This window comes from Vigna angularis, chromosome 1 (assembly GCF_016808095.1).
Source record: "Vigna angularis cultivar LongXiaoDou No.4 chromosome 1, ASM1680809v1, whole genome shotgun sequence".
NCBI classification, from domain to species: domain Eukaryota; kingdom Viridiplantae; phylum Streptophyta; class Magnoliopsida; order Fabales; family Fabaceae; genus Vigna; species Vigna angularis.
Genome location: NC_068970.1, coordinates 52,871,048 through 52,897,409, shown reverse-complemented (window position 1 = coordinate 52,897,409; position 26,362 = coordinate 52,871,048). Strand labels below are relative to the sequence as shown.

General features: G+C 36.2%; 2 protein-coding genes and 1 long non-coding RNA gene across 4 annotated transcripts; 2 read left to right on the top strand and 1 right to left on the bottom strand.

Moving 5' to 3' along the window:
• Nucleotides 1-1,864: 1,864 nt before the first annotated feature.
• On the top strand, nucleotides 1,865-23,193 carry LOC108324346 (mitochondrial inner membrane protein OXA1). 2 transcript variants are annotated; one of them, XM_017557369.2, is made up of 10 exons: nucleotides 1,865-2,083; nucleotides 2,389-2,867; nucleotides 3,322-3,412; nucleotides 3,798-3,845; nucleotides 12,366-12,424; nucleotides 13,188-13,263; nucleotides 13,352-13,483; nucleotides 13,637-13,744; nucleotides 18,469-18,523; nucleotides 22,905-23,193. In XM_017557369.2, the coding sequence occupies exons 2-10, from the start codon at nucleotides 2,407-2,409 to the stop codon at nucleotides 22,964-22,966; spliced, it is 1,092 nt and encodes a 363-aa protein (XP_017412858.1). In that variant the 5' UTR covers nucleotides 1,865-2,083; nucleotides 2,389-2,406; the 3' UTR covers nucleotides 22,967-23,193. The 2 variants fall into 2 exon arrangements, with proteins under 2 accessions (XP_017412858.1, XP_017412809.1); XM_017557320.2 differs by lacking the exon at nucleotides 22,905-23,193 and adding an exon at nucleotides 19,698-20,176.
• Nucleotides 11,388-16,603, bottom strand: LOC128193472 (uncharacterized). Its single transcript, XR_008244712.1, has 3 exons — nucleotides 16,334-16,603; nucleotides 12,691-12,804; nucleotides 11,388-11,921 (listed from the first exon to the last, which is right to left on the bottom strand). It is a non-coding gene; the product is annotated as an uncharacterized LOC128193472 (long non-coding RNA).
• A 776-nt stretch (nucleotides 23,194-23,969) lies between the features above and the next one.
• LOC108326280 (uncharacterized) lies at nucleotides 23,970-25,802 on the top strand. The gene is made up of 2 exons (XM_017559682.1): nucleotides 23,970-24,764; nucleotides 24,825-25,802. Exons 1-2 carry the CDS (start codon nucleotides 23,970-23,972, stop codon nucleotides 25,800-25,802), a joined length of 1,773 nt encoding a protein of 590 aa, XP_017415171.1.
• Nucleotides 25,803-26,362: the final 560 nt, after the last annotated feature.

Below are 26,362 nucleotides of genomic sequence, written 5' to 3'. Positions count from 1 at the left end.
GCATGACCTGCGAAGTGTTTCACACCCTTTTCTAATGATATTTTTTCACCGTAGGATGAACGACCTCATCGTTAATAACCACCAAACCGAGCGACTGTTGCCTAATTAACAAAGCCCTTTGTTAGTTGTTCCAGACTTGTGGTTAGGGCGCTTGTGTATCGTATAATCGTCGGGGCAGTAGTTGACTGGACGATCAACCTTCACACCCAAAGATAACTCCCCTCATTGATAAAAGTCACTGACCGATTGGTAAATCCCCTAATATTGATCAAACACAAATTAAATATGTGTATAGGTAAAATATGTTTATCAACTCTTGGGTCATGATTAGGCTGGTGTAAATTAAAAACTCATTATAAAACCTATAAATACAAGTTTAAAATAAAGAGATAGATGATTACATGTATTATACGGTAGAAAATTAACTATGCTTACCAAATGATCATCTAGTGAACTAAGTATCATAATATCTTTTGTAGATAAATTCACCGATGTAAAAAAAAAATAATAAAGCCTTAGATTGCAAAATAGTTGGAAATGTATTTAGAGTTTGACTAAAGTTTAGAATACAATTATAACAATTAAAATTCCAAACTTTAAAATTCTAGAGTTTAAATTACACGTGAATAGTTGTAATTAACTCCTCCAATTTTATAAAGCGTATAAATAGGAAAAAGAGAGAGACGCTACATTTTCTTTTAAACTAACGTTAAAAATAAAAGTTAAAATTCATTCGGTGTTATATGTTTCGGTTGTCTAAGAATGAATGAACATATATGTTTTAAATTCTCTCGTCAATGAATGGACACTAAAGTTTACATTCTCCCGTCAATGGACATATGTTTTAAACTCCAGAATTCCACACTAAATTTAAACTCCCATCAATGGACATATATGTTTTAAATTCTCCCGTCACTCAATGGAGCTTGTTTGCACAACAAGAGTTAAAATTCCTTGTCTGTTACAATTATGTGAATTTAAAATTTATCTATATTTTAAATTTTGATACATTTTAATTTTTAAATTTTAAAAATAAATGAATATATGTTAAATGGTGTTTTAAATTAATATTTGAGATAACAATTGTCAAACAGATAAATAAATCAAACACTAATTTGAAATATTATTTGATATGTAAATTTCTTTTAACTTAATTAAATTAAAATGACTATATTTATTAATTTTTGAAATTTAAAAATAAAATTCTATCAAAATTTGAATTATGAGCAACTCTTATTTTATGTGAATGTTTAAAAATTAAAAATATATTTAATTTCACTCTTAAAGATGTCACAATAGCTTTAATGTAAATCATTATCAAATAAAACTATATTTGACTTTTAAAATTAAACACTTAAAAAAGAGGATTTAACTCAATGAACTTCTATTGACAAATTTCAAAAATCAGAGACTTATTTAGCTTACCTATATTTAAACTTTTTTATGAACTTATCGAAATCTTGAAAAAAAAAAAATTAAAACTGTAACTATTTTTAAGAGTTAAATGTATTTTTAATTTTTATATTTTTACACAAAATTGAAAATAATTTATATTTAAAATTTTGATATATTTTAATTTTTAAAATATAAAATTAAAGTAATATAATATTTTTAAATTAATTAAACATTAATTTTATTTAACGTATCAAAAACATCTCATATTATTTAAGTTGCTTAACGTTTTCTTATTTTAATATCAATTAAAAAATATATTTAATACATAACCAAAATGTTTACCTAAGAAGGAATTTTAACTTTTATTTTTAAGGTTAGTTTAACCAAAAAAACCAAAACAATGTAGCGTCTCTCTCTTTTTTCTATTTATATATTTATAAAACTGGAGGAGTTAATTAAAACTATTCACGTGTAAGATAAAACGTGAAAAATAAAATTGCAAGAATTAAGGATCTCCTAAAACCCCATTTCCCTTTCATCTTGGGCACTGCGTTCTGACCGACCCTGCCTCAACCCCTAGGCTGCTCCACCATAGCCCACCGTCTACCGCCGTGCACCGTGCACCGTGCACCGTTCACCGTGCGCCGTCCACCGTGCACCGTCCACCGTGCACCGTCCACAGTCCACCGTCAGTCCCTTTCATCACTTTCGCATTTTCATCTGCATTCCGTTTCGAAGTTCTTTTTCACAACTTTGTTCATACTTAGTTGATTTTACTCTTTGCCTTTACACCGTTTAGCCTAATTTTCTATTTCGTTCGTACACGTTGGATATTAAACCCATCTTAAACCACTTAACATACATCTTCAGCATACTTTATTTGATTGATTCATTGGTACCGGAGTTTCGGATCAATCTGAATTATGTGCCGTGCGATTTCTTTTTATCTTGGCACAATCCGAACTCAATTTGTTATTTGATGCTGTTTCATAGAACTGGCCAAGAATACCAATGGCTTACCGGCGTTGCCTTTTGATGAGAGGGAACCTTGTAGATCGGAGGTGCCATCCATCATTCAGTTATGTTCTTCATAGCGATGAAGGGAGACAGGAAAAGTCTGAGGAAAAATCATCTTCAGCAGGCGTTAGTAAGTTTGCCCAGATAAGGTCCTTTGCAAGCTCTCTTAAGGGACCATTGGGGTTCTCCCCCCTTTCCCGAGATAGATTTATTTCTCCATGCACTGGATATGGCTTCTGCCGGTATATGTCGACAGTGAATCAGGGTTCAGATAAGATTGACAGTGTCATACTCACTGATGTAGCTGATGTACTCACTGACACTACCATAGACACTATAGCTTCTCAGGCTGCCATTACTAATGAGGTTGCAATTGCTGCCGCCGATTCTTTTTTGCCTGTAATGGGCTTGCAGTACGTGATAGATGCTGTGCATTCCTACACTGGCTTAAATTGGTGAGTCTATGTGTGTATGTATGTATGTATAGACACAAACATAATCCCGAATTTTAATGGAATACCAAAAACAGTCCTGAAATTGTTTCATGCATGTCAAGTTGTCATTGGTATATCTTTTGCTTTTACAAGGGATTTGGGTTTGAACTTTAGATTATCTGTTTAATTATAACTTGCTATAGGCACTGAAGATACTGAGTTTCCTTTAATATTTTCTAAATTGATATATCAGCTTATTTTATGTCAGTTCAAAATGTAAAGGGAATTTTTAGAGTTTCAGGATTATGCTATCGTTGGCAAGGTTGTTCTTGCCCTATTTGTAGTATGTGATGTATATTCTGGGATTTGATTATCCAGTGGTGAATTCATTCATAATTCATAAATAATATATGTAGTATTTGGTGAAAACTTGACTTTCAAGGGTGATTGTTAATCTCATTACTTCTTCTTTCAGGTGGGCATCAATAGTTCTTACAACCCTGTTGATTCGAAGTGCTACAGTTCCACTCTTAATAAATCAACTTAAGGCCACTTCTAAACTTTCGGTATATTATGCTTCTCTTAGCTTCATCCTTATTTCTTTCTAAAATAAAATAATGGTATATTATGCTTCTCTTAGCTTCATCCTTATTTCTTTCTGAAATAAAATAATGGCAATGCCTTTTGTCTGTTCCTTCGTCCTTGCCACGTCCTGATTGGAGTGGACACAATTCATACATTTGGAGGGAACTGTTTCCCTTAGTTCACTTTACCTTTTTGGATTAAGATCTCCTTAACATGGCTTAGAAGGTTAATTCTAGCTTCACACTTCTGTTCCATCTTTTTTATTCTGTTTTCTGTAAAGGCCCTCAAGCTTTTTATATCAATAATGCACTTTTTATATATTCTAATCTATTTTATTACATAAGCTTACTATTTCACTTATGCCAGTTAATGAGGCCGCACTTGGAGGAGATAAAGCAGCAGATGGACGGGATGGTAATCCTCAAATAATTTTTATTATTACTGATGGTATTGCCATGCTATTTTATTGAATATGCAAGTGAGCTAACGGGGCCTCAAATGTTCTGTTTACCGTGTTTTGTAAATTATAATTGGTTTATTTATCTTTGAATGTCATTCAATCATTTTAAGCATGTTCTCTTACCTCCTGAACTGAGATGTAATGTGATGGAAAGGATCTTTTTTATTTAATTGTAAATTTATTATTTTACCCCTTTTCTACTTGAACACAATAGAAGCAACCACTACCTATGCTTTGTACACAATTCTAGTGCAACGTACTCTGTTTCACAGTTTCAGTCGTGACAGAAGTTAAAAATTCTAACATCTGGCAATCATAATTTATAGAAGTTGAGCATTCTTAATACTCAAAATTGCTTTTTCACCTACTAAAATATAAAAGAATTTAAAGGCATTTTGTCCATTTCTCGTTTATGTTGTTTGACACTAATCTTATTTTCATGTACTTGAAGAGTTGAGAATAGCTAAAAAGTTTTTTTTCACTTAAACTTATGATACAACTTACTACTGCATTTATAGGAAACAATAGTTTTGAAAAGCAAAAGAAGCAAAAGGGCGGGAGGCTCCTTACAAAACCCTAAAAGAAAAAACCCTTACATAAATATTATTAATAATAATGACATTACATTTCAACACTCTCCCTCAAGCTGGAGCATATAGATCATATGCACCAAGCTTGGAACATATAAATTGAATTCTAAGCCCCCTAAGAGATTTGGTCAGAATGTCTACAAGTTGTTCATTAGAGTTGAAAAACTCAGTAACAAAATCCTTTGACAACAACTTCTCTGTTAGGATCTAAGGTAAGAGGAGAGAAGAAAGAGGAAATGAGAGAGTAGTTAGGAAAGGCGGGATGGAGGTGAGAGCAGTTAGGAAAGGTGGGATGGAGGTCTTGTATAAATAGAGTTCTATTTCAGTGTTAGAGGGGACTTTTTGAGTATTATTTTGTAAATCTAGACTTTGGCTAGAAGAGGGGGATTATGCCTCTGTTAGGGCTAAGAGGGGGATTAGGCCTCCATTAGCGCTATCAGTGTACTTTGTTCTCAATATCAATACAGAAACCCATTCTTTCATTGTTCTTTTTGTCTTCTGAGTGTGTTCTTGTTAGGTTCCAAACCCAGGTTCCTAACAAATTGGTCCGACCTGCCGGATCCAAATTGGGGGAAAAATGGAGAGCAGAATCGACAGAAGATTGAATGTAATGGAGGGTCAAATAGAAGCGGTGGAACTAGCGGTGGATGGAAGGAAGGTCGAGACAGCGACATTGCGCCAAGATTCGACGACAATTAGGAAAGACTTGCAAGAAGCATGCGAATCTTGGGAGGACGGACTCGCAACTAGGAAAGGCTATCGAAAGGGAGCCAGGCGTCCGTCAATGATCATCAGAGGGTGAGGTGGGAAGACGAAGAAGGAGGAAGGGAAGGCGAACCTACCGAGGGGCAAAACAACTGGTGGAAACGGGTGGAGCTAACCGTCTTCGAAGGGATCGATCTGTTGCATTGGATCAATCGTGCAGAGAAATTTTTCGAGTTACAAGGGGTATCGGAGGAGGAAAAGGTGCGCCTAGCCGACATCAGGATGGAGGGGAGCGCTGGCTACTGGTTCAGAGCTTGGAAGGAGAAAGCCAAGAATCGTTCATGGGATGGTTTGAAGGAAGCCCTGGTGATAAGGTTTGGAACCATTGTTGAGCGTTTGGCGGTATCGAAACAGACGGGGACAGTGGAAGAGTATGTACAATACTTCAAGACATTTGCGGGACGAACGAAGAGGGTTCCGAACGAGCAGCTGTTAGGATATTTTCTGGCGGGATTGCAAGAGGACATACGAAATCAAGTCCGACCGCATGACCCGCAGGACTTGATGCTGGCGATGCGGATCGCAAGGGATGTTGAAGAATTCCAGGGAGGCGAAAAGGAGAGGACGACCGGATCCGAACAGGAGAGGACTGCTGGACCCGAACGGGAGAGAACCGCCGAATCTGAACGTGAGATGACGATCGGAACCGAATGGTCTTATAGTTACAGTCAAAGGCCGAACGGTCTTATAGTCAAAACAGTCTACCAGTCATTGGCCGAGCGATCTGAGGCCATAGAATACCAGTCGTCTAGGGGACGAACGAGCGATGAGGTGACACGGTCCGAGGGTAATCGCTATAAACCCAGGCCGATTGGGAGCTGCCAAGAGTGTGGGGTCAGTACCGAAGATGCACAACGAAGAGGAGAAGTAACTCTAGAATGGGAAGATCTTGTAGCAACTCTGTTCAGGGTTGTTAATGCGAGCCGAACGGTTGAAGGCAGGGTGGAGGAGCCGAACGGTATAAAGATAGGGAGAAGAGAGTCGAACGGTATAACGATAGGGAGAAGAGAGCCGAACGGTAGAAGTTATTTTACAGGGAAGGATAAGAAGCTCCTCGCCTTCAAGGAAATAATGCAGACACGAAAATGGCCCCATATATTTTATCTCTCAATTCGACCACCACCCAAGCCTCCAAACGGGAAGTTGTAGGTAGTAGCCAGCGGGTTCCCTTCCTGTGATAAGACCATATCACAGTGCCATGGGCTTAAACTTCATTGTTCCAACCTTGAGGACAAGGTTGTTTTGCAGCAGGGTGTAATGATAGGATCTAAGGTAAGAGGAGAGAAGGAAGAGGAAATGAGAGAGTAGTTAGGAAAGGTGGGATGGAGGTGAGAGCAATTAGGAAAGGCGGGATGGAGGTCTTGTATAAATAGAGTTCTATTTCAGTGTTAGAGGGGAGTTTTTGAGTATTATTTTGTAAATCTGAACTTTGGCCAGAAGAGGGGGATTATGCCCCCGTTAGGGCTAAGAGGGGGATTAGGCCTCCATTAGCGCTATCAGTGTACTTTGTTCTCAATATCAATACAGGAACCCATTCTTTCATTATTCTTTCTATCTTCTGAGTGTGTTCTTGTTAGGTTCCAAACCCAGGTACCTAACATTCTCTTTAATAAAATGACAATCAATCTCTGTGTTTTGTTCTTTTATGAAACACTGGATTAGAGGCAATGGGAAGGACTACTTGATTGTCACAGTACAACTTCATCTTTTCATTTTCTCAAAATTTCAACTCTTGAAGGAGTTGTCTAATCCACACTAGTTCGCATGTAGTTAAAGCCATATATCGATATTCAACTTCAACACTAGATCAAGCAATAAACTTTGTTTCTTATTTTTCCAAGATACAAGGTTCCCTCCAAGTAAAACACAATATCCTGTGGTAGATCTTTTGTCAATTGGACAACTCGAGTGCTTCCCTTGTCCTCATACAACAATCCTTGTCTTGGGTTCCCTTTTACATATTTAAGAATGCGAATCACTACATTCTAATGATCAACATGTGGATTTTGCATAAATTGACACAACTCCCATCAGATAAGAAAGATCAGGTCTTGTTATGGTAAGATAGATGAGTTTTCCAACCAGCATTCTATATCTCTCTGGGTCTGAGTAAAGTTCACCTTGGTCTCTCATTAACTTTTGATTTGAGTCCATAGGAGAATCAATGGGCTTGCAATTTGTCAGGCTTGTTTCCTTGAAAATATCAAGAGCATACCAAGGAAATATTTTAGCCAACCCATATCTTTGGTCTGAAAGTGGTTGAACAAATGATTCTTTAATTGAGCAATTCTAGTAACGTCATTTCTTGTAATGACAATATCATTAACATACACCATAAAATAAACACATTTATCAGGAGAAAAGTGACCATAAAATACTGAATGATCCGCCTTACATCGTTTCAATCCAAAATTCTGCACAACCTAACTAAATATACCAAACCATGCTCGAGGTGATTGCTTCAAGCCATAAAGGGAATTATGTAATTTACAAACTAACCCAAACTCCCCTTGAGCAACAAACTTAGGAGGTTGCTCCATGTATATCTCTTCTTCTAGATCACCATGAAGAAAGGCATTTTTAATGTCCAACTGGTAAAGGGGCCATTGACGAATGGCAGCCATAACAAGCAAAATACAAACAATACTGGTTATAGCCACATGAGAATAGGTATCACAATTGTCGAGGCCATAAACGAGCTACTAGACGAGCTTTGAGACGATCGATTGTACCAGTAAGACCAACCTTAATAGCATAGACCCATCAACAACCAATAAGCTTCTTACCAGGAGGAAGAAGGACAAGGTCCCAAGTGTCGTTGTGTTTAAGTGCCGCATTTCATCAATCATGGCTTGTCGGCATCGAAGATGACCAAGTGCCTCATGAACATTATTGGGAACCTTAATGGAAGATAAGGAGGAAACAAAGAAGAAATATGAAGGAGACAATGATGATAACTCAATAAATCATAAACAGGATAAGGATTACGAGTAGAGCGAATACCTTACCGAAATGCAATATGCCAATTACTATCTGATTTAAGAGAAGGTGAGGAGGATGAAGGATCCATGGTTTGGGAATCTGATGGAGGAGGATCTGAGTCTCGAGGATCTTCAGTGTTTTGAGTTTGAGATTGTGTCCGACGTTGATATGTGAGAAGAGGTGGAGGAACAATGTCATTTGCATTTTGAGTTTGAGGTAAAGAAGCAAGAATAACCAAGGGATCACATGATGGTAGATGAAACATTTGTTGAACAAAGAATGATCCTCTATGGAGGACAAGAAAAAAGGTGTATTCTCAAAGAATGTGACATTACCACACATATAATACCTCTTGGTTGAGGGAGAATAACATTTATACCCTTTCTGAAGGCGAGAGTATCCCAAAAGGAAACACTTAATAGCTTTTGCAAAGAGTTTATCAAGACCTAGAGAAACATTATGATCAAAACAAGTACACCTAAATACATGAGGAGAGACATGGTATAGAGGGTCATTTGAAGAAATGACCAAGTTAGGGACTTAATTCTCAAGAGAGGAAGAATGTATCCTATTGATCAAAAAACAGGCAATGTGGATTGCATCACTCCAATGATGAACAAGAACATTAGTATTCAACATCAGGGAGCGTGCAATTTCAATGAGATGTCTATTCTTTCTCTCTGCAATGCCATTTTGTTGTGGAGTGTGGAGACATGTTGACTGGTGTAAAACTCCTTGGGAAAGTAAGAATGAAGAAAATGTTGCATAAAAATATTCCTTAGCATTATCACTTCTGAGGATTTTAATTGTCTTCCCAAATTGGTTCTTAATTTCATTACAAAAGGACACAAATATGCCAAAAGTTCAAATATCTCTTTCATTAAATAAACCCAAGTACATCGAGAGAATTCATCAATGAAAGTTGCAACATAATTAAAACCAAAAGAAGTAACACAACTTGGTCCCCAGATATAAAAATGAATAGTTGAAAAGGCAAAATTACACCGCGCCTTAGACTTTTTAGGATAGGAAGATCTAACATGTTTTCCTAATTGACAAGACCCACAATCTAAGACTTGGATGTATTTGAGACTTAGAAGCATCATCTTCAACTTGGATAAGCTTGGGTGGCCCAACCGATCATGCAAAAGTTTTGGGGATGAAGTTGTGAAACAAGAAACTGAGGAGTTAGGTGTTAAGAAATAAAGTCCTCGTGACTCATGTCCTTCTCCAATCAGATGACCTGTACCATGTTCCTGTATAACAAAGGAATTAGCAATAAAGGTTACAAAAAAATTTAAGGAACAAGTCAATTGACTCAGAGATTAAATTGTAAGGACAATGAGGAATATACAAAAACAAAATTCAAATTTAGTGGAGGAGATAAGGAAACTTTGCCAATTCCTTGAGATGCCACTTTGATCCATTGGCAACGGTAATGAAATGGGAATTTTCGGAAAGGACATGGAAGAAAATGAAGGAATGTTACCGAAGATATGATCTAAGGCACCTGAGTCAAGAGTCAAGAATCCATGGACTATGACCTTCCATAGATTGAGAGATGCATGCAATAGACACATTTGACATTGAGGAGGATTGACCAAGATTAGAAGATTTTTTAGACATGTACCTCAAAAACACTTAGTACTCTTCATAAAAAATTCTAGATTCTGAATTATCAGATTTAGACACATGAGCGACTTTGTCTGGAAATCCATGCAAGGAATAACATTTATCTTGGGTATGACCCACACTGTCTTACAATATGAGCATTGAGGACGTCCACTTCGACCATCGCGTCGTCCTTGGTTGCTCCTACCTCCTCTTCCTCACGGTACCACCATTGCTTATATTTCAATAGCATCACTTAAATTCTCGTCTTTTACCAAGGAGTCGAGTAACCAAGCCATCCATTGACAGGATTTGATCACCAGCTAAAACTTGATCACGTACATGATTAAAATCCGAGTGTAAACTTCTCAAAATTAGGACCATGTAATACCGTCAAGCTTTGTGTTTATACTTTCTAATGAATCAGCTACAAAGAAGTTCTTTAACTCTTCTACCACAGCCCGAGGTTTTGCTATATGGGAAACCATATCATGATTGACTTGTTTGAGAGAAGCTACTATTTGGGTTGCATCGAAAATATGTTGTACATCATTAGCCAAAAGTATCTTGTGTGCTTTTCCAAAAAGAGGAGCATGTCTTATAGGGTCTCAAGGTATCTAGAACCTCTTACTCAACAGATTGCCACAAAATAGCACATAACTGAAAATCTAGTTTCTTCCACTAAGGTTTTTCTTCATCTGGGACCATAGAAACATCTTGTTCAAGGTGATTGTGGTGTACTTGACCAAGAAACCATAGTTCCACAGCAGAGGACCATGATAAATAATTTTTCCAATTGAGTTTTACAGACCTAATGATAGGGGTAGTAGAATTCCAATAGAAGAGGCCATTCTAAAGCTGTGAGAAGAAACAGGATTTAGGGTTCCAAAACAAACAAAATAACTTTGAGGGAGGAAACCCTATGTCTGAGCCACATCCAACGAAACCGAGAAATAAGAACCAAAACACACTCAAGAAGCTCTGGCGACACGACCGCCTGTGGTGCGGTGTAACTTCGACACTTGGAAGGCAGCGCGTGAGGAACACGCGCCCGAGACTGTCCGAAGAGAAGTGGCGTGTGGTGGCACATGTAGAGGCTTTTGAGGAAGGGATCACCAGGGTTGGGTCGCGCTTCTTAAAGCACACCTAACCCTTGACTTCGCTGGAGAAAGCAACGATTGACTGCAGCGGCGACGGTGGAAACGACATAAAGACGACAGTGCCGACAATAGACAATGAAGACATAATGGTCTGGCTCTTGATACCAACTTGAAGAGTTGAGAATAACTAAAGAGTTTTATTTCACTTAAACTTATGATAGAACTTACTACTGCATTTATAGGAGACAGTAGGTCTGAAAAGCAAAAGGGTGGTAAGCTCTTAACAAAACCCTAAAAGAAAAAACCCTTACATAAATATTAATAATAATAAAAGCATTACATTTCAACACATGTTAATATTTATTAGTTCTACATTAATTGGCACTGCAATGAATTGGCTATCATTATATGTGTCGTGACAATTGCACTATTACAACAATAATTTTCTTTTGGTGTATTTATTGATAGTTGATTTTCTCTGAAAGCCAACTCTTCTAATGGATTAGTTTTTTCACCAATAAGAATACTTTAATAGGTTTCATATTCATCCTAGAATTTGATGAAGACAAGTGGTTAAGAAGAAGAGAAAAATATACTATTGCATATTATATTTTTACGACAAGGGTAATTTAGTAACAGAGAATGACTAATTCCGCTCCATTCACTATCCAAATAGTAAAATGATTTTTTTCCCCTTGCATCATAATGTATCCGAGCAATGGAAAGAGATGCTAAGACTGTTTAAGGTATGTTTGTCAACATTGACTAATGCTACGACTGTCTTCATAACAACTGACTGCTTCAATCAGTGTTGTTAACTCTGTCAAAACATGTCACTAAAATATATTCTGATGCCACCAAATATGACATTTTTGCTGCCATTTCCACCATCACTCCCATTTGTTGCCACCATTATCATCATAATAAACTTTTTAGCTATGTTTGTTGATTTGGGGTTCATGGCCTTGATTGTGATGGTGCACTGAAAAGCAATGTACAATAATGAATTCATTATTCATCTAGATAATAAATGATCTGTGTTAAAGGAATAAATGCATATTCAGAACATAGATTTTGTTTCTGGAGTTGTTTGTTAGTTTTTATGTTGTAAAAATATATTCTGTTCTATGTAAATGCACCGCATACATATATGAACTTATCGTTCAAATGTTGCATATTTATTTATATATTTGTATGTATGAAGAAACTTGATTGCTGGATGATCATTCTTCAATGCTTGCCTGTACCTGTTGACAAATGGCGTTGCTGTATATGTAAATTTTAAGGTCTAAACAAGCCATATATTAATCAACCTCCAAACTTACCTCATCTGTGGTATTTTGGTGTGATTTTTATGTTTTCGATTTTGTTGCTTGTATTATTGAAAACAACTTTCTCTTTGATCACACTAACATCCAATTTTCAGGCTATGGATCCTGTAGCTGCTGCTAAAGGTCAGCAGCAAATGAAGAAGCTGTTTAAGGAGTAAGTGTTTTCATAATTTGCTTCTAAAGACTATCCTTGTCATTATTTTCGTGTTCTATTCTTTTCTATTCTGCTTTCATTTTTGCTGTAATGGTTGTTCTGTGTTTAGAGCATATGGTTGTTCTATTATTTTATTCTGTTTTATAACTGCTTATAGTATTTTTTAAACCATCCATTCTTATGTAACTACTGCACTTGGTGATATAGTATTATAATGTATTAGTGGATCAATCTTTGTGGTGACTTGTGAACTGAGATGGCCATACCTGAGATCATTAAATAACCAATTTCTGCTTTTACTTTCATGAACTGCTTATGTTTCTTCACTTGTCAACTATTTTCATCTGATGGAAAGTGTTGCCGTTGAAGACAGGTGCTATCTGATATTTAAACATTAGTATCATAAAAAGGTAAAAAGAAATTAAAATAATATAACTTGTATTATAAATAATGCAAGACTCAACTTATTTTGGGGTTTATTTCCACAGTACTTAACTAGATATTTTAGATATTGAGAAATATGTTTCTTAGAATTCCATTGAAAGTCGTTATTATAGAAAAATGTGAAACTTAGCAAAATTGTTTTTATTGTGTAAATTACGGAAATCTTAATTATCAATTGAATTTTTTGTTTTTGTTGATTACACATATACGTGCATGCATATACACACTCACACACACTATATATCTAAAATAAGTCCAATTTCTCAATTCTTTGATCTTTTGCTTGACTAAACATTTTCTTTGGTTTTGATAATTGCAGATATGGTGTGACCCCTTTTACGCCATTGAAAGGACTCTTTATTCAAGGCCCTATTTTTGTTAGTTTTTTTCTTGCGGTAAGCTGTTCCAATTTGATATTTGACTTAGAGTCTGAAGAGCTGTTACATTGTTTCTATCCATTCTCACATTTGTGTTTCAAGATAGATAACAAATATGGCTGAAAAAGTGCCGTCATTCAAGCATGGTGGAGCTTATTGGTTTACTGATCTCTCAACTCCAGATCCCTTGTACGTTTTTCCAGTTTTGGCTGCATTGTCATTCTTAATAACGGTAGAGGTGAGCATTTTCTTTCATAAACTTTCTACTCTTGTGATAATTCTTTCTAGATTGACTTTCGTTATTCATGATTACATGCTTTTTTGAGTTGACGATACGGTGTTCTCTCATGCATTAATTCCAATTTGGACTAATTGATTTTCTGTTCCTTAGTGTAATATGCAGGAAGGCATGGAAGGAAATCCTGTGGCTGGTACCATGAAAAAGTTCTCCAGAGGTCTTGCGGTTCTTACGGTTCCTTTCACCATGGGATTTCCAAAGGTAAACTATCATAGTTTAGTGTTTTTCCGGAAGGAACAACTATCCTTTGCTTACACTTGTTTTTGCATTTGAAATAATTGTTGGATGTACTTGCAAAGAAACAGTAGTTCTGCCTGAAGTTTTATTATAAATTGTTGGATTCTATCTGCGTGTGGAACCATGTTTCAACACCAATTTAAATGGGTTTGGACACTAACTACATTTATTCTTACGTGCATCTGTGTATTTGTGTCCAAGTTCCAAACACACTATCGTTTGCTCACTGGCTGGTAACTTTGCAAGTGTAACTTTCTACTATGAAAAGAGGCCTTATTCGCATCCCTCTTACAACTAAATCCATCCCTTGGTTCTAACACTCCCTCCCCTTATCCCTGAAGCCATGTGTGTGTAGCAGGTTGTCACACAAGGTGCAATTCCCGCTTACCCAAATGTAACTCTAATCCCCTACTACAGGCCACTTCTTTTGCTAATGTATCACCTTTAGTAATCTTAGTTCATCTACTACGTGTTTTAACATTTATTTATGTTTACTAGTTTTGACATGTTGAAAATCGTGTTCCAAATTGTGAACTATGTAGGTAATTTTAAATCTTGAATTGTAAATAAATCATATCAGATCCATAGACTCAATAAAAAATTGCTTAAAATATATGTAGTTCTCAATTTAATAATTTTGAACTACAAATTAGCAAAAAAAATTTAACTATAAGTCTCAAAAACCAAAATCCCAGGTTATAAATTAAAGCCTTTATTTTAGTAGAAAATAAACAGCAATGGAATAGCTATATACAATGCAGAGAATGAATGAAACATTTGTGAAACCGTTTTCAGAAAAATTAAAACAGATAGAGTGCTTTTGGTTGCTCCTTCATTTTTTGTAAACCATATAAACTTGATTGACTTTTCAATTCTTTTCTATGAAAATTAGTTAAAAAAGCAAAAGGGTATAAATAGCAAATTGGTTATGTTTCATATGGGTACCTATGGAATAGCACTGTTTCATCCAAGCTTTTCACAACTTTGTCACATGCAGTTAATTGCATGATCTGAATTGCTGATTTCTTGAATCGAATTAGATTTGAGATTCCAAGATCCCGTTTGGGGTGGTTATGAGTTAGTTTTTAGTTCAAACTTTATTTTCCAAACAAAATCCATTTGATAAAATGGTTTTACAAGGAATTTGAGAACCATTTTACCTTTATTTTCAGAACAGAAGAAAAGCTTCCTATTTTGAGTTAAGTTTTGAGCAGTCTCTACGTTTACCCTAGCCAGCCTTCTATCTGCCTTTGCTTCCTCCTATTTTCAGAACTCTCTTCCTCCTTGTTGCCTCGCTATTGTATGATCTCTCCTTGTCTTCCTCTCTCTCTTTCCATTCCCCCTTTTCTTTCTCCATTTCTTTGTTCTTCTCTCTGAAGTTTTTTATGTTATCTGAAATTGAAAATACATACATGACTAGTTCGCTTGCAGATTTGTTTTCATTTCCGTACATAAAAGTTTTATATTCCGCTCTCTCCATTTCTCTCGTGATCCCTCTCTCACTCAGCATCTCTCTTTATAGTCTATATTTTTTTGAAACTGAAAGCTTATGCATGAAGAGTTGGGTTGCAGATTTGATTCTATTTTTGTGCAAAATAGCTAACCTTGGGGTTTGGTGGGTCATGAGAGATATTTTGGGTTGGCTTAGTTATAGTTTTGCAAAAGGTTTATTTTTTTCGTTAGTCTTAGTCTTAGAAAGTGGATTTTAAAGTTAATCTCAACCAATGTTGTGAAACCTGAGGATCGTAAGGGGATAAAAAATTGAAACTCGAGGATTGTAACTTGATTTTCTATATTCATAAACTCGTGCATCCATTAAAAAGAATATTGATGATAAAAGTAACTTATACATAATAATAAGTCATAACTAGTAAGAATTAGTACATAACTAAAACTAGGTTCATAATTCATAAAACGTTCATGCATAAAATAAACTTTAGACAAAACTTCAAGGAATTTTTAAAAGACACAAAAACAATAAAATTAGAAAATAATAGGACTACTAAAATGATTTACATGAGACAACATGGAGACTCTAAGAAAAAGACTGATTGCAATTCAATAGATCAATAAACCACAAACAAAAATTGTTGCAAAAATTTGTGTTGAACTCTTCAATTTTGTTTTTGCTCTTGGATCCATTATTCTTTCTTTTCTTTTCAATTTTGTAGTTCAACACACAAACAAAGAAAACTAAACAAATTGCCTTTCAAATACCAAAACTTATGCAAAATCAAAATAAATAGTTAATTGGAACTACAATTAACTGAAAAACCAAAAAGAAAAAACAGATAATCTCCATGGATCAAATGCACAATTATATGAAAAACACGAAAATTAAAAAATAGAATTGGGTAAAACCTTAGGAGTTTTACTCCTTACAAAATTCTAAGAACAATGAATCAAACAAAATTCCAAAACAAAGTACATAATACCAATATTCAAAAATTTTTTAGGTGTTCCTCATATGACAAAAAATTAGATAGAAGAGAATATCAAACGAGAAATCTTGCTCTAGATATCAAATATTACAATCCGAATACCAGATGATACCTTCCCAGATGATACCTTCCTAGATGATACCTTGGAAGATGATACCTTGCCAGATGATACGATCTTATCCAGGAAGGAAAGAGTATGATTGTTTTGAATTCGAATCCTTAAGAGGCGTAAACAAAAATAAATTAGAGAAGAAGACAAAGATGGAGACACCACAATCTAGCATATTGTTAAGTCAATGAAGATTTTCTATAAAGATTGTCATCTTTGATAATAATCAAAGTAGAGATGCCACAATCTAACATATTGATAAGTCAAGGAAGATTCACGATAAAGAAATTCATCCTTGATAAGAATTAGAGTTCTAATCCTAGAATCAATAGAATCCTCTCAATGAAAAACTAATTATCATATAATGAACATCCAAGGTGTCTACATATTTGGTGCTTATATATAGGCACAAATGTTTAAGCCACCTAAGAAATCTTAAAAGAAAGTCCAAAGATATCTGTCTCAAAAATAACATGAAAATTCAAAAATAGAAACGAACTATTCTCCCAACGAAACACCTTTCTCGGTCTCAAAAATAACATGAAAATTCAAAAATAGAAACGAACTATTCGCCTAACGAAACACCTTTCTTGCCTAGCAACTACTCGACATTCTCACTCAGCAAGATAGGCAGTTCACCGAGTGAACTTACAAAATTAAAATAAAGTACATACACTTTAATTGCTTAAAATTTATTCTATAATTAAGTTCCAAGCCATGATTTTCATGTTTTTAAGTCCTTTGAATTGCAAAGGCTCATCCTCAAGTTTTTCTTGTATTGAATTAGGATATAGTCCTTTATCATATTCTCCTTCTTGACGAGAAGTTGTCTTCAAATTCATACCAGTTGAAGATTCCCTCTCTATTGTATTGGATTAGGAGATAGTCTTCCATCAACTAATTTCTTACCTTCTCAAAAGTGCTCCAGTTACACTCAACCATATGAACTACATGTCAACTCAATACTCTAATTGCAAGTCTTTGTAATTCTCGATGTTCATCACCATATGATTCCCACCATTGTAATGGATTTTGGTTGAGTGGAAATTGAGCTGTCAAACTACCAAAAAAAAAAAAAAATCCATATTTGCTCTTGAAACTCTAAATTTGAGCATCAATCTTTCTGATCTCATCAATGTCTCCCACCAACTTATCCAAACAATCATACATTCCACGTTTCTCCTTATAATCAACTATAAATTCAGCATAATAGTGCAACATGGGATTGAGGTAATAGCCTACAATATGCAATGGCATATGCATATGGTTTTCCTTTCTTTGATCAATGATTTTCCAAAGGGGAGTGTAGCTGAATAAGATAAAAATAAATAAATTAATCTCCAAACAGAGTTTATAGTTCTAAAAAATAAATTAGAAAATCAAATATAAGTGAAAGGTAATTAGTCTTAAGAAGTACTGGTAAATAACTTGATTGCTATCACAAGCCTCCGCACCCTTAATTTTATCTCCTAGAAAAGATTGCAATTGTTGTTTTGTCCTGGGGACTGACTGGATGGTGCATAACACCATAACTAAATTATCAAACAGAAACTACTCTCTTTCCTTCTTGTCTGGGACTACAAAAATAGTTTCTTGGCTTCTGTGTGAGTGTTAATCCTTATTGTTTTAAGTGTTTCGATCTCCAAAGATTTTTCTTGTCCTCCTTTCTTATTCTGTTCGGTTACTTTATTATTATTATTTTATCAGAAAGGCAGGTCATAATTAACATAAAATTTAGTGTTTGAATTATAGTAGGAAACCTAACAATTGTATTGATTAAGCGGAAGCATTCTATTTGACCCTGGAAACTTAGAAAAATTGCTCTATTTTTTTTTTCGAAAATAGATGCCCTAATATTTATAAAATTTAATTTGTAATTTACTTTAAATTGAAGGGTATCTTTGGCAAATCAAAGGTTGGAACTCACGCCTTGTATATGCTAATATATGTAGATATTGATTTTCCATATTCTATCCACATGTTTTAGGTTTATACGGTTATTTTGTTTGTAATATCTAAATGATGTTTTGCTAATTGAGAAAGAAAAGGAGAGATTGCCAGTTTCTCTTTACAGCTTCATGTTCGCTTTCATTTGTCATTTCATATAGTTTGATTTGTGCTCCTTTATGATTGTGCAGGCAATATTCTGTTACTGGGTTACGTCAAATTTGTTTTCACTTGTATATGGACTTGGTAAGGCTCTTGACATTTTCATTTGCAATTTTACGTCTTTTTCCAATTTTCACCACTTAAATAGGTAGAAACCTAAATTTCTTGAAATGCATTTTGCTTTGGGCCTTCATTCTACCATGCGAATCATGATTGCATTTATGCGGTCTTGAATGTATAGGGCACGTAATTGAAGAATCCATGGCTCCGTAATCTTAGTATTCTTTTTGAGTGCAGTCTTCTCTCTGTCCATGATGATTCAAAACAATCCAAGATGCACTTGCAAGTTACAGTCTTGCACTCTTAATACTGATTGATCTAATCTTTTAAACATATCAATGAAGTTGAATGCCTCTAACAATCATTCGTAGCCTGACTGACTTCCATTTTACTTAGTCCCTTCTAGAAAATCTGCTTGATTCTAATCAATATCTTCATACAAATCACAACTATCTCATTAGGGTTATGTTTTGTTCTCTCAATCTTAGGACTTTTCAGAGTATTTCCATTCTCTGTTTTAGTTATTACTTATTTATTTACATTTAATTTCACAAGCAGAATTTGCATACCATTCTGTCTGCAATTTTTCTCTAGGTTATCATAATTATGGTCTTTTTTATTGTAATAGTAAGATATCTAGTTCCCTTATTATTATCCCCAGGATAATTTACTTGATTCAAAATTGAAGGATCAAGAACAAGATTAGTTTATGTAGTAGATAGCATCTTACTTGTGTGTATCGATACACTTACTGTAAATCATTCAGCTTGGTCTAAATTCTGTTGATGTTATTAGTACTGGAATTAGAAGACTAAAATTTTATTTGAAAAGGAGTAAATTTGACATAAATTTAATTCTATAGTCATGGAACATGCTGTCAAAATTGTCCTTATGTTCAAACTGTGAGATTTAAGGATTAAATTCATGTCATTTGTCTATGATGATGAAATTATTCCCCCCGATGGGTGGGTTTGAGCTGTGTTAAAAACAACTAAAGGACTAAAATTCTCTTACAAAGGAAAAAGTGCAGTAGGTCTATAAAACCCAAGTTCGAGGTTGTGTTTCATGGATAAATTATGTTTCTAATTACTTATGTATCAAAACGGTGTTTTTCCACTCTGAACTGTATTATACAAACACAAGCGATCCTTGTTATGCACTTTTTTTTTCTTCCTAATACCTATTTCCAATTTTGCAGTGCTTAAAGTTCCTGGTGTAAAGAAAACATTGGGTATTCCTGAAATACCTGTTACTGTCCCCACCAGTGCTCCTCAATCGCCCTTTTCTATATTTCCCGCTCTAAAACAACCTACCTCTACGACAAATGAGTCAAGCCCAGCAGTACCTGATAAACCTTCAAAACATTCAAATACAAAGATATCATCTTCTTCTGTTATTAGTCAAAGGCTTAGAAGTTTAGAGAAACAAGTGAAAGGAAGAAAGAAAAATAAGTGAGTAAAATTTACTGTTTCTAGATTAGGCTATCGAAATACGGAGCAATTGTGCTCAGATTTTTGTTATATTTTATTATCCTGGGAAGAGGAGGAAATTAGTTCAAACATTGAGTGCTGATAATTTTGCACAGGGATTTGCCCATCGTGTAGCCTACGCACGGGTTTCTAAATTATCGTGTAAACATTGATTGCTAATAATTTATGTATTTGACAATTGGTACAAGTTTTAGCAAAAGTTTGATTTATATTTGGATTTGGATACTTGACACTTATTTTTTCTTAGACATTTTGTATTTTACTTAAGACATCTGTTAGAAACTAGAATTTGGAAATAAAGGGAATGAAATACGAAAAATGAAGTGATGCAAATTCAATATTATTATCAACCATAAAACTCAGAAAGTTCTAGACCCTATGCCCAGAGCAAGCTCCTGAGAAGAATCGTAATCTTCTTCTCCCAATCCCACCGAAAAACCAAAAAACCTCCTCCCTCACATCCTACACCTCATAATATATAACAAACCATTTTCTCTCTCTTCTAACTAACACAATTCCCTCACAAAGCCACGTCACCCTTTTCTCTCCTCTTATAAACTTTGCCCCACCTATTTTTATTATCTCTTGGGTACGTATCAACATCGTATATGCCGCACAGAATATTCAAGCTTGACTAAGAAATATGAAGAGTGTTGTGTTGTCAACATATATAGTATAACAAGAAAATCTTTTCCTTAATTTTAACGCGAATTTCTTAAATTTTGAACGCAGAAAAGGGAACACAAGTTGTCAGACCCCATTAAAACGCAACCAAAACCTCAAGTAGTGGGATCCATGTGCCAAGAAGAGAGGGAGCGTCTCAGTTAGTGGAAAACAGGTGGCTGCAGGAGAGTGGCCGTTCGTTTTGGGTGATGGCAATATTTAAGGCCAAATTTCAAATGACGTGTCACTTCTCTCTGCATGCCTTTCTTCTTCTCCAAACTGCTGAAACTCTTTTCTCCTCCTTCTCTCTAAAATCTCCTCATTCTCTCTAAGAAAATCTCACCATTTCCTCTTCCGATCACCTCTCAGGCACCGTCTGAACACTCCCGGCGACAAGAGCTTTCATTTAAACCGATCGGTTTATGATTCTGAGCCGGTGAGTTTCTTTCTCTCTAGTACGTTCGTTTAAGTCTTGCATGCAACCTTCTATTTTTTGTCGCCTGAGTAGATAGTATAATTCTGAGTGTTTCTGGTTTTTCTGTTTGGTCCAGTGCTCCTAAAACGGGAGTGTCAAACGTTAGTACTTTGGTAGAGGGGAGCTCTATTATGCTTCGTTGAGCGTTCGATTACGTATAAAGGTAATGGAAGCTTATATAATTTGATTAATATTCTTGTTTAAACGTTGGTATGTTTGCATGATATGTTGTTTGGATTATTGGATGAGTATGAAATATGTACGTACTGCTTATTTGGATGTTTTTATGGATGACTGTTATATGTTGTGAATTGAGTTGAGATAGGACTTGATATTCAAACTATGGTATTCTGAGTAAAGGTAGTAAGATGGTCGAGAGTGGTTAACAAGCTCGGTTCTTCTTGGAAGTACCTAGTCTTACCTGAGTTCTCATGTTTTGGGGATAGAGTCTTCCTGTAATATATATAGGATTAGTTAAACTTTGACCGAGAGTTTGTATTAACCATTTCGTTTCCCTTTGAGCGTCCGTCTATATTAAGTTCTTCTTCTACAAGGAATTTTGTTAGTGGAGATCATGTTATAATAATATATATGTATAATGAGTGTTCGGCCTAAGTGTAGTCCTTCTTTAGGTTTCATAAACAGTTTAGTTCATGTATTATATACTACTTAAGGTCGTGGACGTTATCGTTCTTTTTCAATAAGACTAAGTGTGAAGTAATTGTTTATTTATATATATATATATATATATATATATATATATATATATATATATATATATATATATATATATTCATTCTTTCTATGTAAATTATCAATGATCGATCTTGGACCAAACGTTCACTCTCAGTAACGCTCGTTCCTGATAAGCACTTGGTCTTGGGTCATTGTTCGTTTTATAGCGTTCGGTTCTATAGGGCTCGGTCTTAAACCAAGCCCTGGGTCTTGTTTTCTATAATATATATTATTACTGTTCTTAGAATGAGAGTCTTCATTCAAACTCAATAGCGTCCGTTACTTCATAGTTTCTCATCAGTATTAGTATTGTGTGTCAAACAATGTTGGTCTTTAAAAGGTGGTTGGCCTAGAGTCTTAGTACTTGGCCTAGGCTTCGTGACGTCTGTTTTGAACTCTTAGTGGTCTGTTTATTTAAGTTAATAAGTAACGCTCAGTCATGTTAGTTTCTAAGAAGTGTTATTCCAGTCGGATTTATGCCATGATGAGAGAGTGCAATTGTATTTCAGTTGAATGTATTAATGATGAAGTGTAAGGGAATTTGAAATGTGATGTGAATGAAATAGTGTGATTATGAACGAGTATTCCAGGGAGGAATATCTCAGGAAGTGGTTATTGATTGGTAAAGTATGAATGTGGGCAAAGCTTAGCGGGCGTTCATCCTGATATTCCATGATTACTCGTTCTCATGTAGAGAAGAGTAAGTCACGTGTGGGAATGGCAGGAAGTCCTAGTCCATAAGGTTAACTTGGACGGAACGGATCAACCTCGGGTGGCAGCTGTTGAGGGTATCCCAGTTACTACATCACCTGGGTGCACGAACGTCGTAGCTACACATGATTCATACAGTCCGGACAGTCAAGGTCAAGTGGTCGTCTTTTGCATGCCTTGATGAATTGAGTGTTGTTAATTTAGTTATGATTGTTATATGTTGTTATGGAATGAATTAAATTACATAAGCTTACCATGTTTATCACTTTTGTCTTTGTTGTGCGTCCCGTTGTTGTCCTGTTGCAATGATCATCCGTGTGGATGTGAGTAGAAGGAGAAAAGCTTCTGGAAGAAGTATTGGAAGACGCGGAGGAAGTGAAGGTCGAACCTTAGGGACGTTCGGTCTGATATTAGCTTTATATTTTGTAAGACCGCTCGGTATGAGTTTCTTTTGTAGAACGTTCGGTCTAGTGGCAGTTAGAGTAGTGGTTTTAAATTCTTTGATGTTATGTAAGGTCGTTCGGCCGTAATCGTATATAGCTGAGCGTTGAACTGATCTGTAATATTGTTAACATGTGATTATTCTCTATATGGTTTTACACTGTAGATTTGGGATGTTACATTTAATGGTATCAGAGCAATTTTGTTCCTTCATCATACTGTAGGTTATGAGTAGGCTATGCTTTTGGTGTGTACTCAACGCTCGTTGAGTGAGTGTTAGACTCGTTGAATTAAACTAATGGTTATTTTTCTCTGTTAATCAAAGAAGATGGCTCCTAGACCTCCTCCTCCTATTTCTGCTGAGCGTAATCCATCTGACAACACGAGGCTATTAGAATCAGTGGTAGAGGCTCTTCAACAGCAGAACGCTGCCTTAGTACAATAGAATACGACCGCTTTACAAAGTTTGGAAGCTGCACGAGCAAACTCAGAAGCGACCCAACGACAACTAATGGAGATCATATCCACCACGAGGAACTTCGCTGGGACATCCACTTCCACCTCGACTCATCCGACCGAATGGAGTCTAGAGAGCTTTCTCCAACATCATCCTGCAAAGTTTAATGGGAAGTGTCTACCAAACGAGGCTGACCAGTGGTTGAGAGATATGGAAAGGATCTACAATGTCAAGAGGTGTCTGGATGACAATTGATTGGCATTTACAGAGTATCTATTGACTGGAGAAGCTAATCATTGGTGGACCAACATGAAGATGATATTAACGGACAACCAAATTCCCATCTCTTGGGAAATTTTTAGGAGTAAGTTTTATGAAGAATACTTTCCGGATAGCGTTCGTTTTGCTAAGGAAGTTGAATTTCTTCAGTTGACGCAAGGAGGTATGTCGGTATCGGAATATACCAGCAAGTTTAAACACTTGGTTCGGTTTAATACTATGGCTATGAGCAAGGAGTGGCAGTGCAGAAAGTTTGAGAATGGACTGAGGAGTGATCTTAAACTGCTGATCTCAAGTTTATGTATCAAGTCTTTTCCTTCCATGGTGGAGAGAGTCAAGGTAATGGAGAAGAACGTTTTGGAGGTGGAACAGCAGACGGCTAGAGGATCGATCTCTTCCAAGAACAACTTAAATATGAGGGGAACCCCTTACACTCGTCTAACACTACCCTTTAACTCTAGCGGGTCTCTTTCCCAGTCACCGGGCGTTGTCGGTCAGTTTGGACAACAAGGATCAGTGGCTTGTTTTCATTGCGGAGGACCTCACTACAAGTCATCATGCCCTCAGCTGGTAGGAGGAAAATTTTGTACTCGATGTAGAAGAAACGACCATCTGGAGAGTGAGTGTAATATGGGGAGACGAGCGTCGATGAGGCCACCGAACACTGGAAGATTTCAACAGGGAAGGGGTGGACGAGCACAAGCGGTCGGTCGCGTGTATGCTATAATGGGCGCTGAAGCAGGAAGTATAGGTAACCTCATTATTAGTGCTTGCTTGTTGTGTGGTGTTTCCTGTTGCGTGTTGTATGATTCGGGAGCAACACATTCCTTCATCTCGAAGGCGTGTGTTGAGAAATTAGGGTTAACCAAGCATGAGATGCAATTTGACTTGGTGGTGTCTACCCCAGCAGCTGGTGAGGTTAGGACGTCTACTGTTTGCATTAGATGTCCTATTGAGGTTGAGGGGCGTAGATTTAAGGTGAACCTTATTTGCTTACCTCTCCAAGGTTTAGAGGTAATTCTAGGAATGGATTGGTTGGCTGCCAATCACATTCTCATAGATTGTGGTGAGAAGAGACTAGTATTCTCGGATGGAGAGGAAGAGTTTTCTGTGACGATCGGTCAGTTAAGGGAAGATATCATGGAGGGTGCTAGCTGCTTCTTGATATTGTCGCATCTGGAAGCAGTTGAAGACGGTCGTTTAGGACGTTCGGTGCAAGGCGAGCGTACTGATAACCGTTCATTCATAAGTGAATTTATGCACGTTTTTCCTGAAGAAGTACCAGGATTACCCCCTCCAAGAGAAGTGGAATTCTCTATTGACCTAGTGTCAGAAGCTGGTCCAGTCTCGATTGCACCATACCGAATGTCTCCAACAGAGTTGGCTGAACTCAAGAATCAAATTGAAGATTTAATGGACAAGCAGTTCATTCGGCCAAGTGCATCACCTTGGGGAGCGCCAATGCTGTTAGTGAAGAAGAAGGATGGTAGCTCGCGACTGTGTGTGGACTACCGACAGTTGAACAAGCTGACCATCAAGAATAAGTATACTTTGCCAAGAATTGACGACTTGATGGATCAACTGCATGACGCAACAGTGTTCTCGAAGATCGACCTAAGGTCAGGATATCACCAAATTTTGGTTAAGGAGGGAGACGTTCATAAGACGACATTCAGGTCCAAATATGGTCATTATGAGTATGTAGTAATGCCGTTCGGTGTTACTAACGCTCCAGCCATATTCATGGACTACATGAATCGTATTTTTAGACCCTTCCTAGACAAGTTTGTGGTCGTTTTTATTGATGATATCCTCATCTATTCCAAGAGTCGTGAAGAACATGAAAGACATTTGAGGTTAGTGCTCGGTGTGTTAAGAGAAAAAAAGTTATATGCCAAATTATCTAAGTGTGAATTTTGGATGGATGAAGTGCAGTTTTTGGGGCACGTAATTTCGGCTGAAGGAATCTCGGTGGATCCAGCTAAGGTACGAGCTGTATTGGAATGGGAGAGTCCCCTTCGGTCACTGAAATTAGGAGTTTCGTGGGACTAGCGGGCTACTATAGGCGGTTCATTGAAGGATTCTCTAAGATAGTAGCGTCGTTGACGCAGCTGACCAGAAAAGATCATCCGTTTGTTTGGACCGATCGGTGTGAATCTAGCTTCCAAGAACTGAAGCAGAAGTTGACAAGAGCTCCAGTCTTGGTTATCCCTGACACGGCCAAACCGTTCAAAGTTTACTGTGATGCTTCTCATTAAAGTTTGGGCTGTGTGCTTATGCAAGAGAGAAGAACGGTCACGTACGCTTCTAGGCAGTTGAAGACTCATGAGAAGAATTATCCTACGCAAATCCTAAAAGCTCACGTGCTTCCTAATATATGGTGACATTGGTTCATACATTGCACATTTTGAACGAGGAATGAAATAAAAAATATAAACAAATGAAACATGAACAAACAAAAAAGAGAGTATGTTAGCTAGATAGAGAAAGAAACAAGGTGAAAATAAAAAAAAATTGAATTATATAAAATATTGTATAAGAGTTAAATTTTAACCTAAAAATTTCATCACAACCTAGAAAGAAAATATTTTTCGTTCGATCAAGCAAAAATA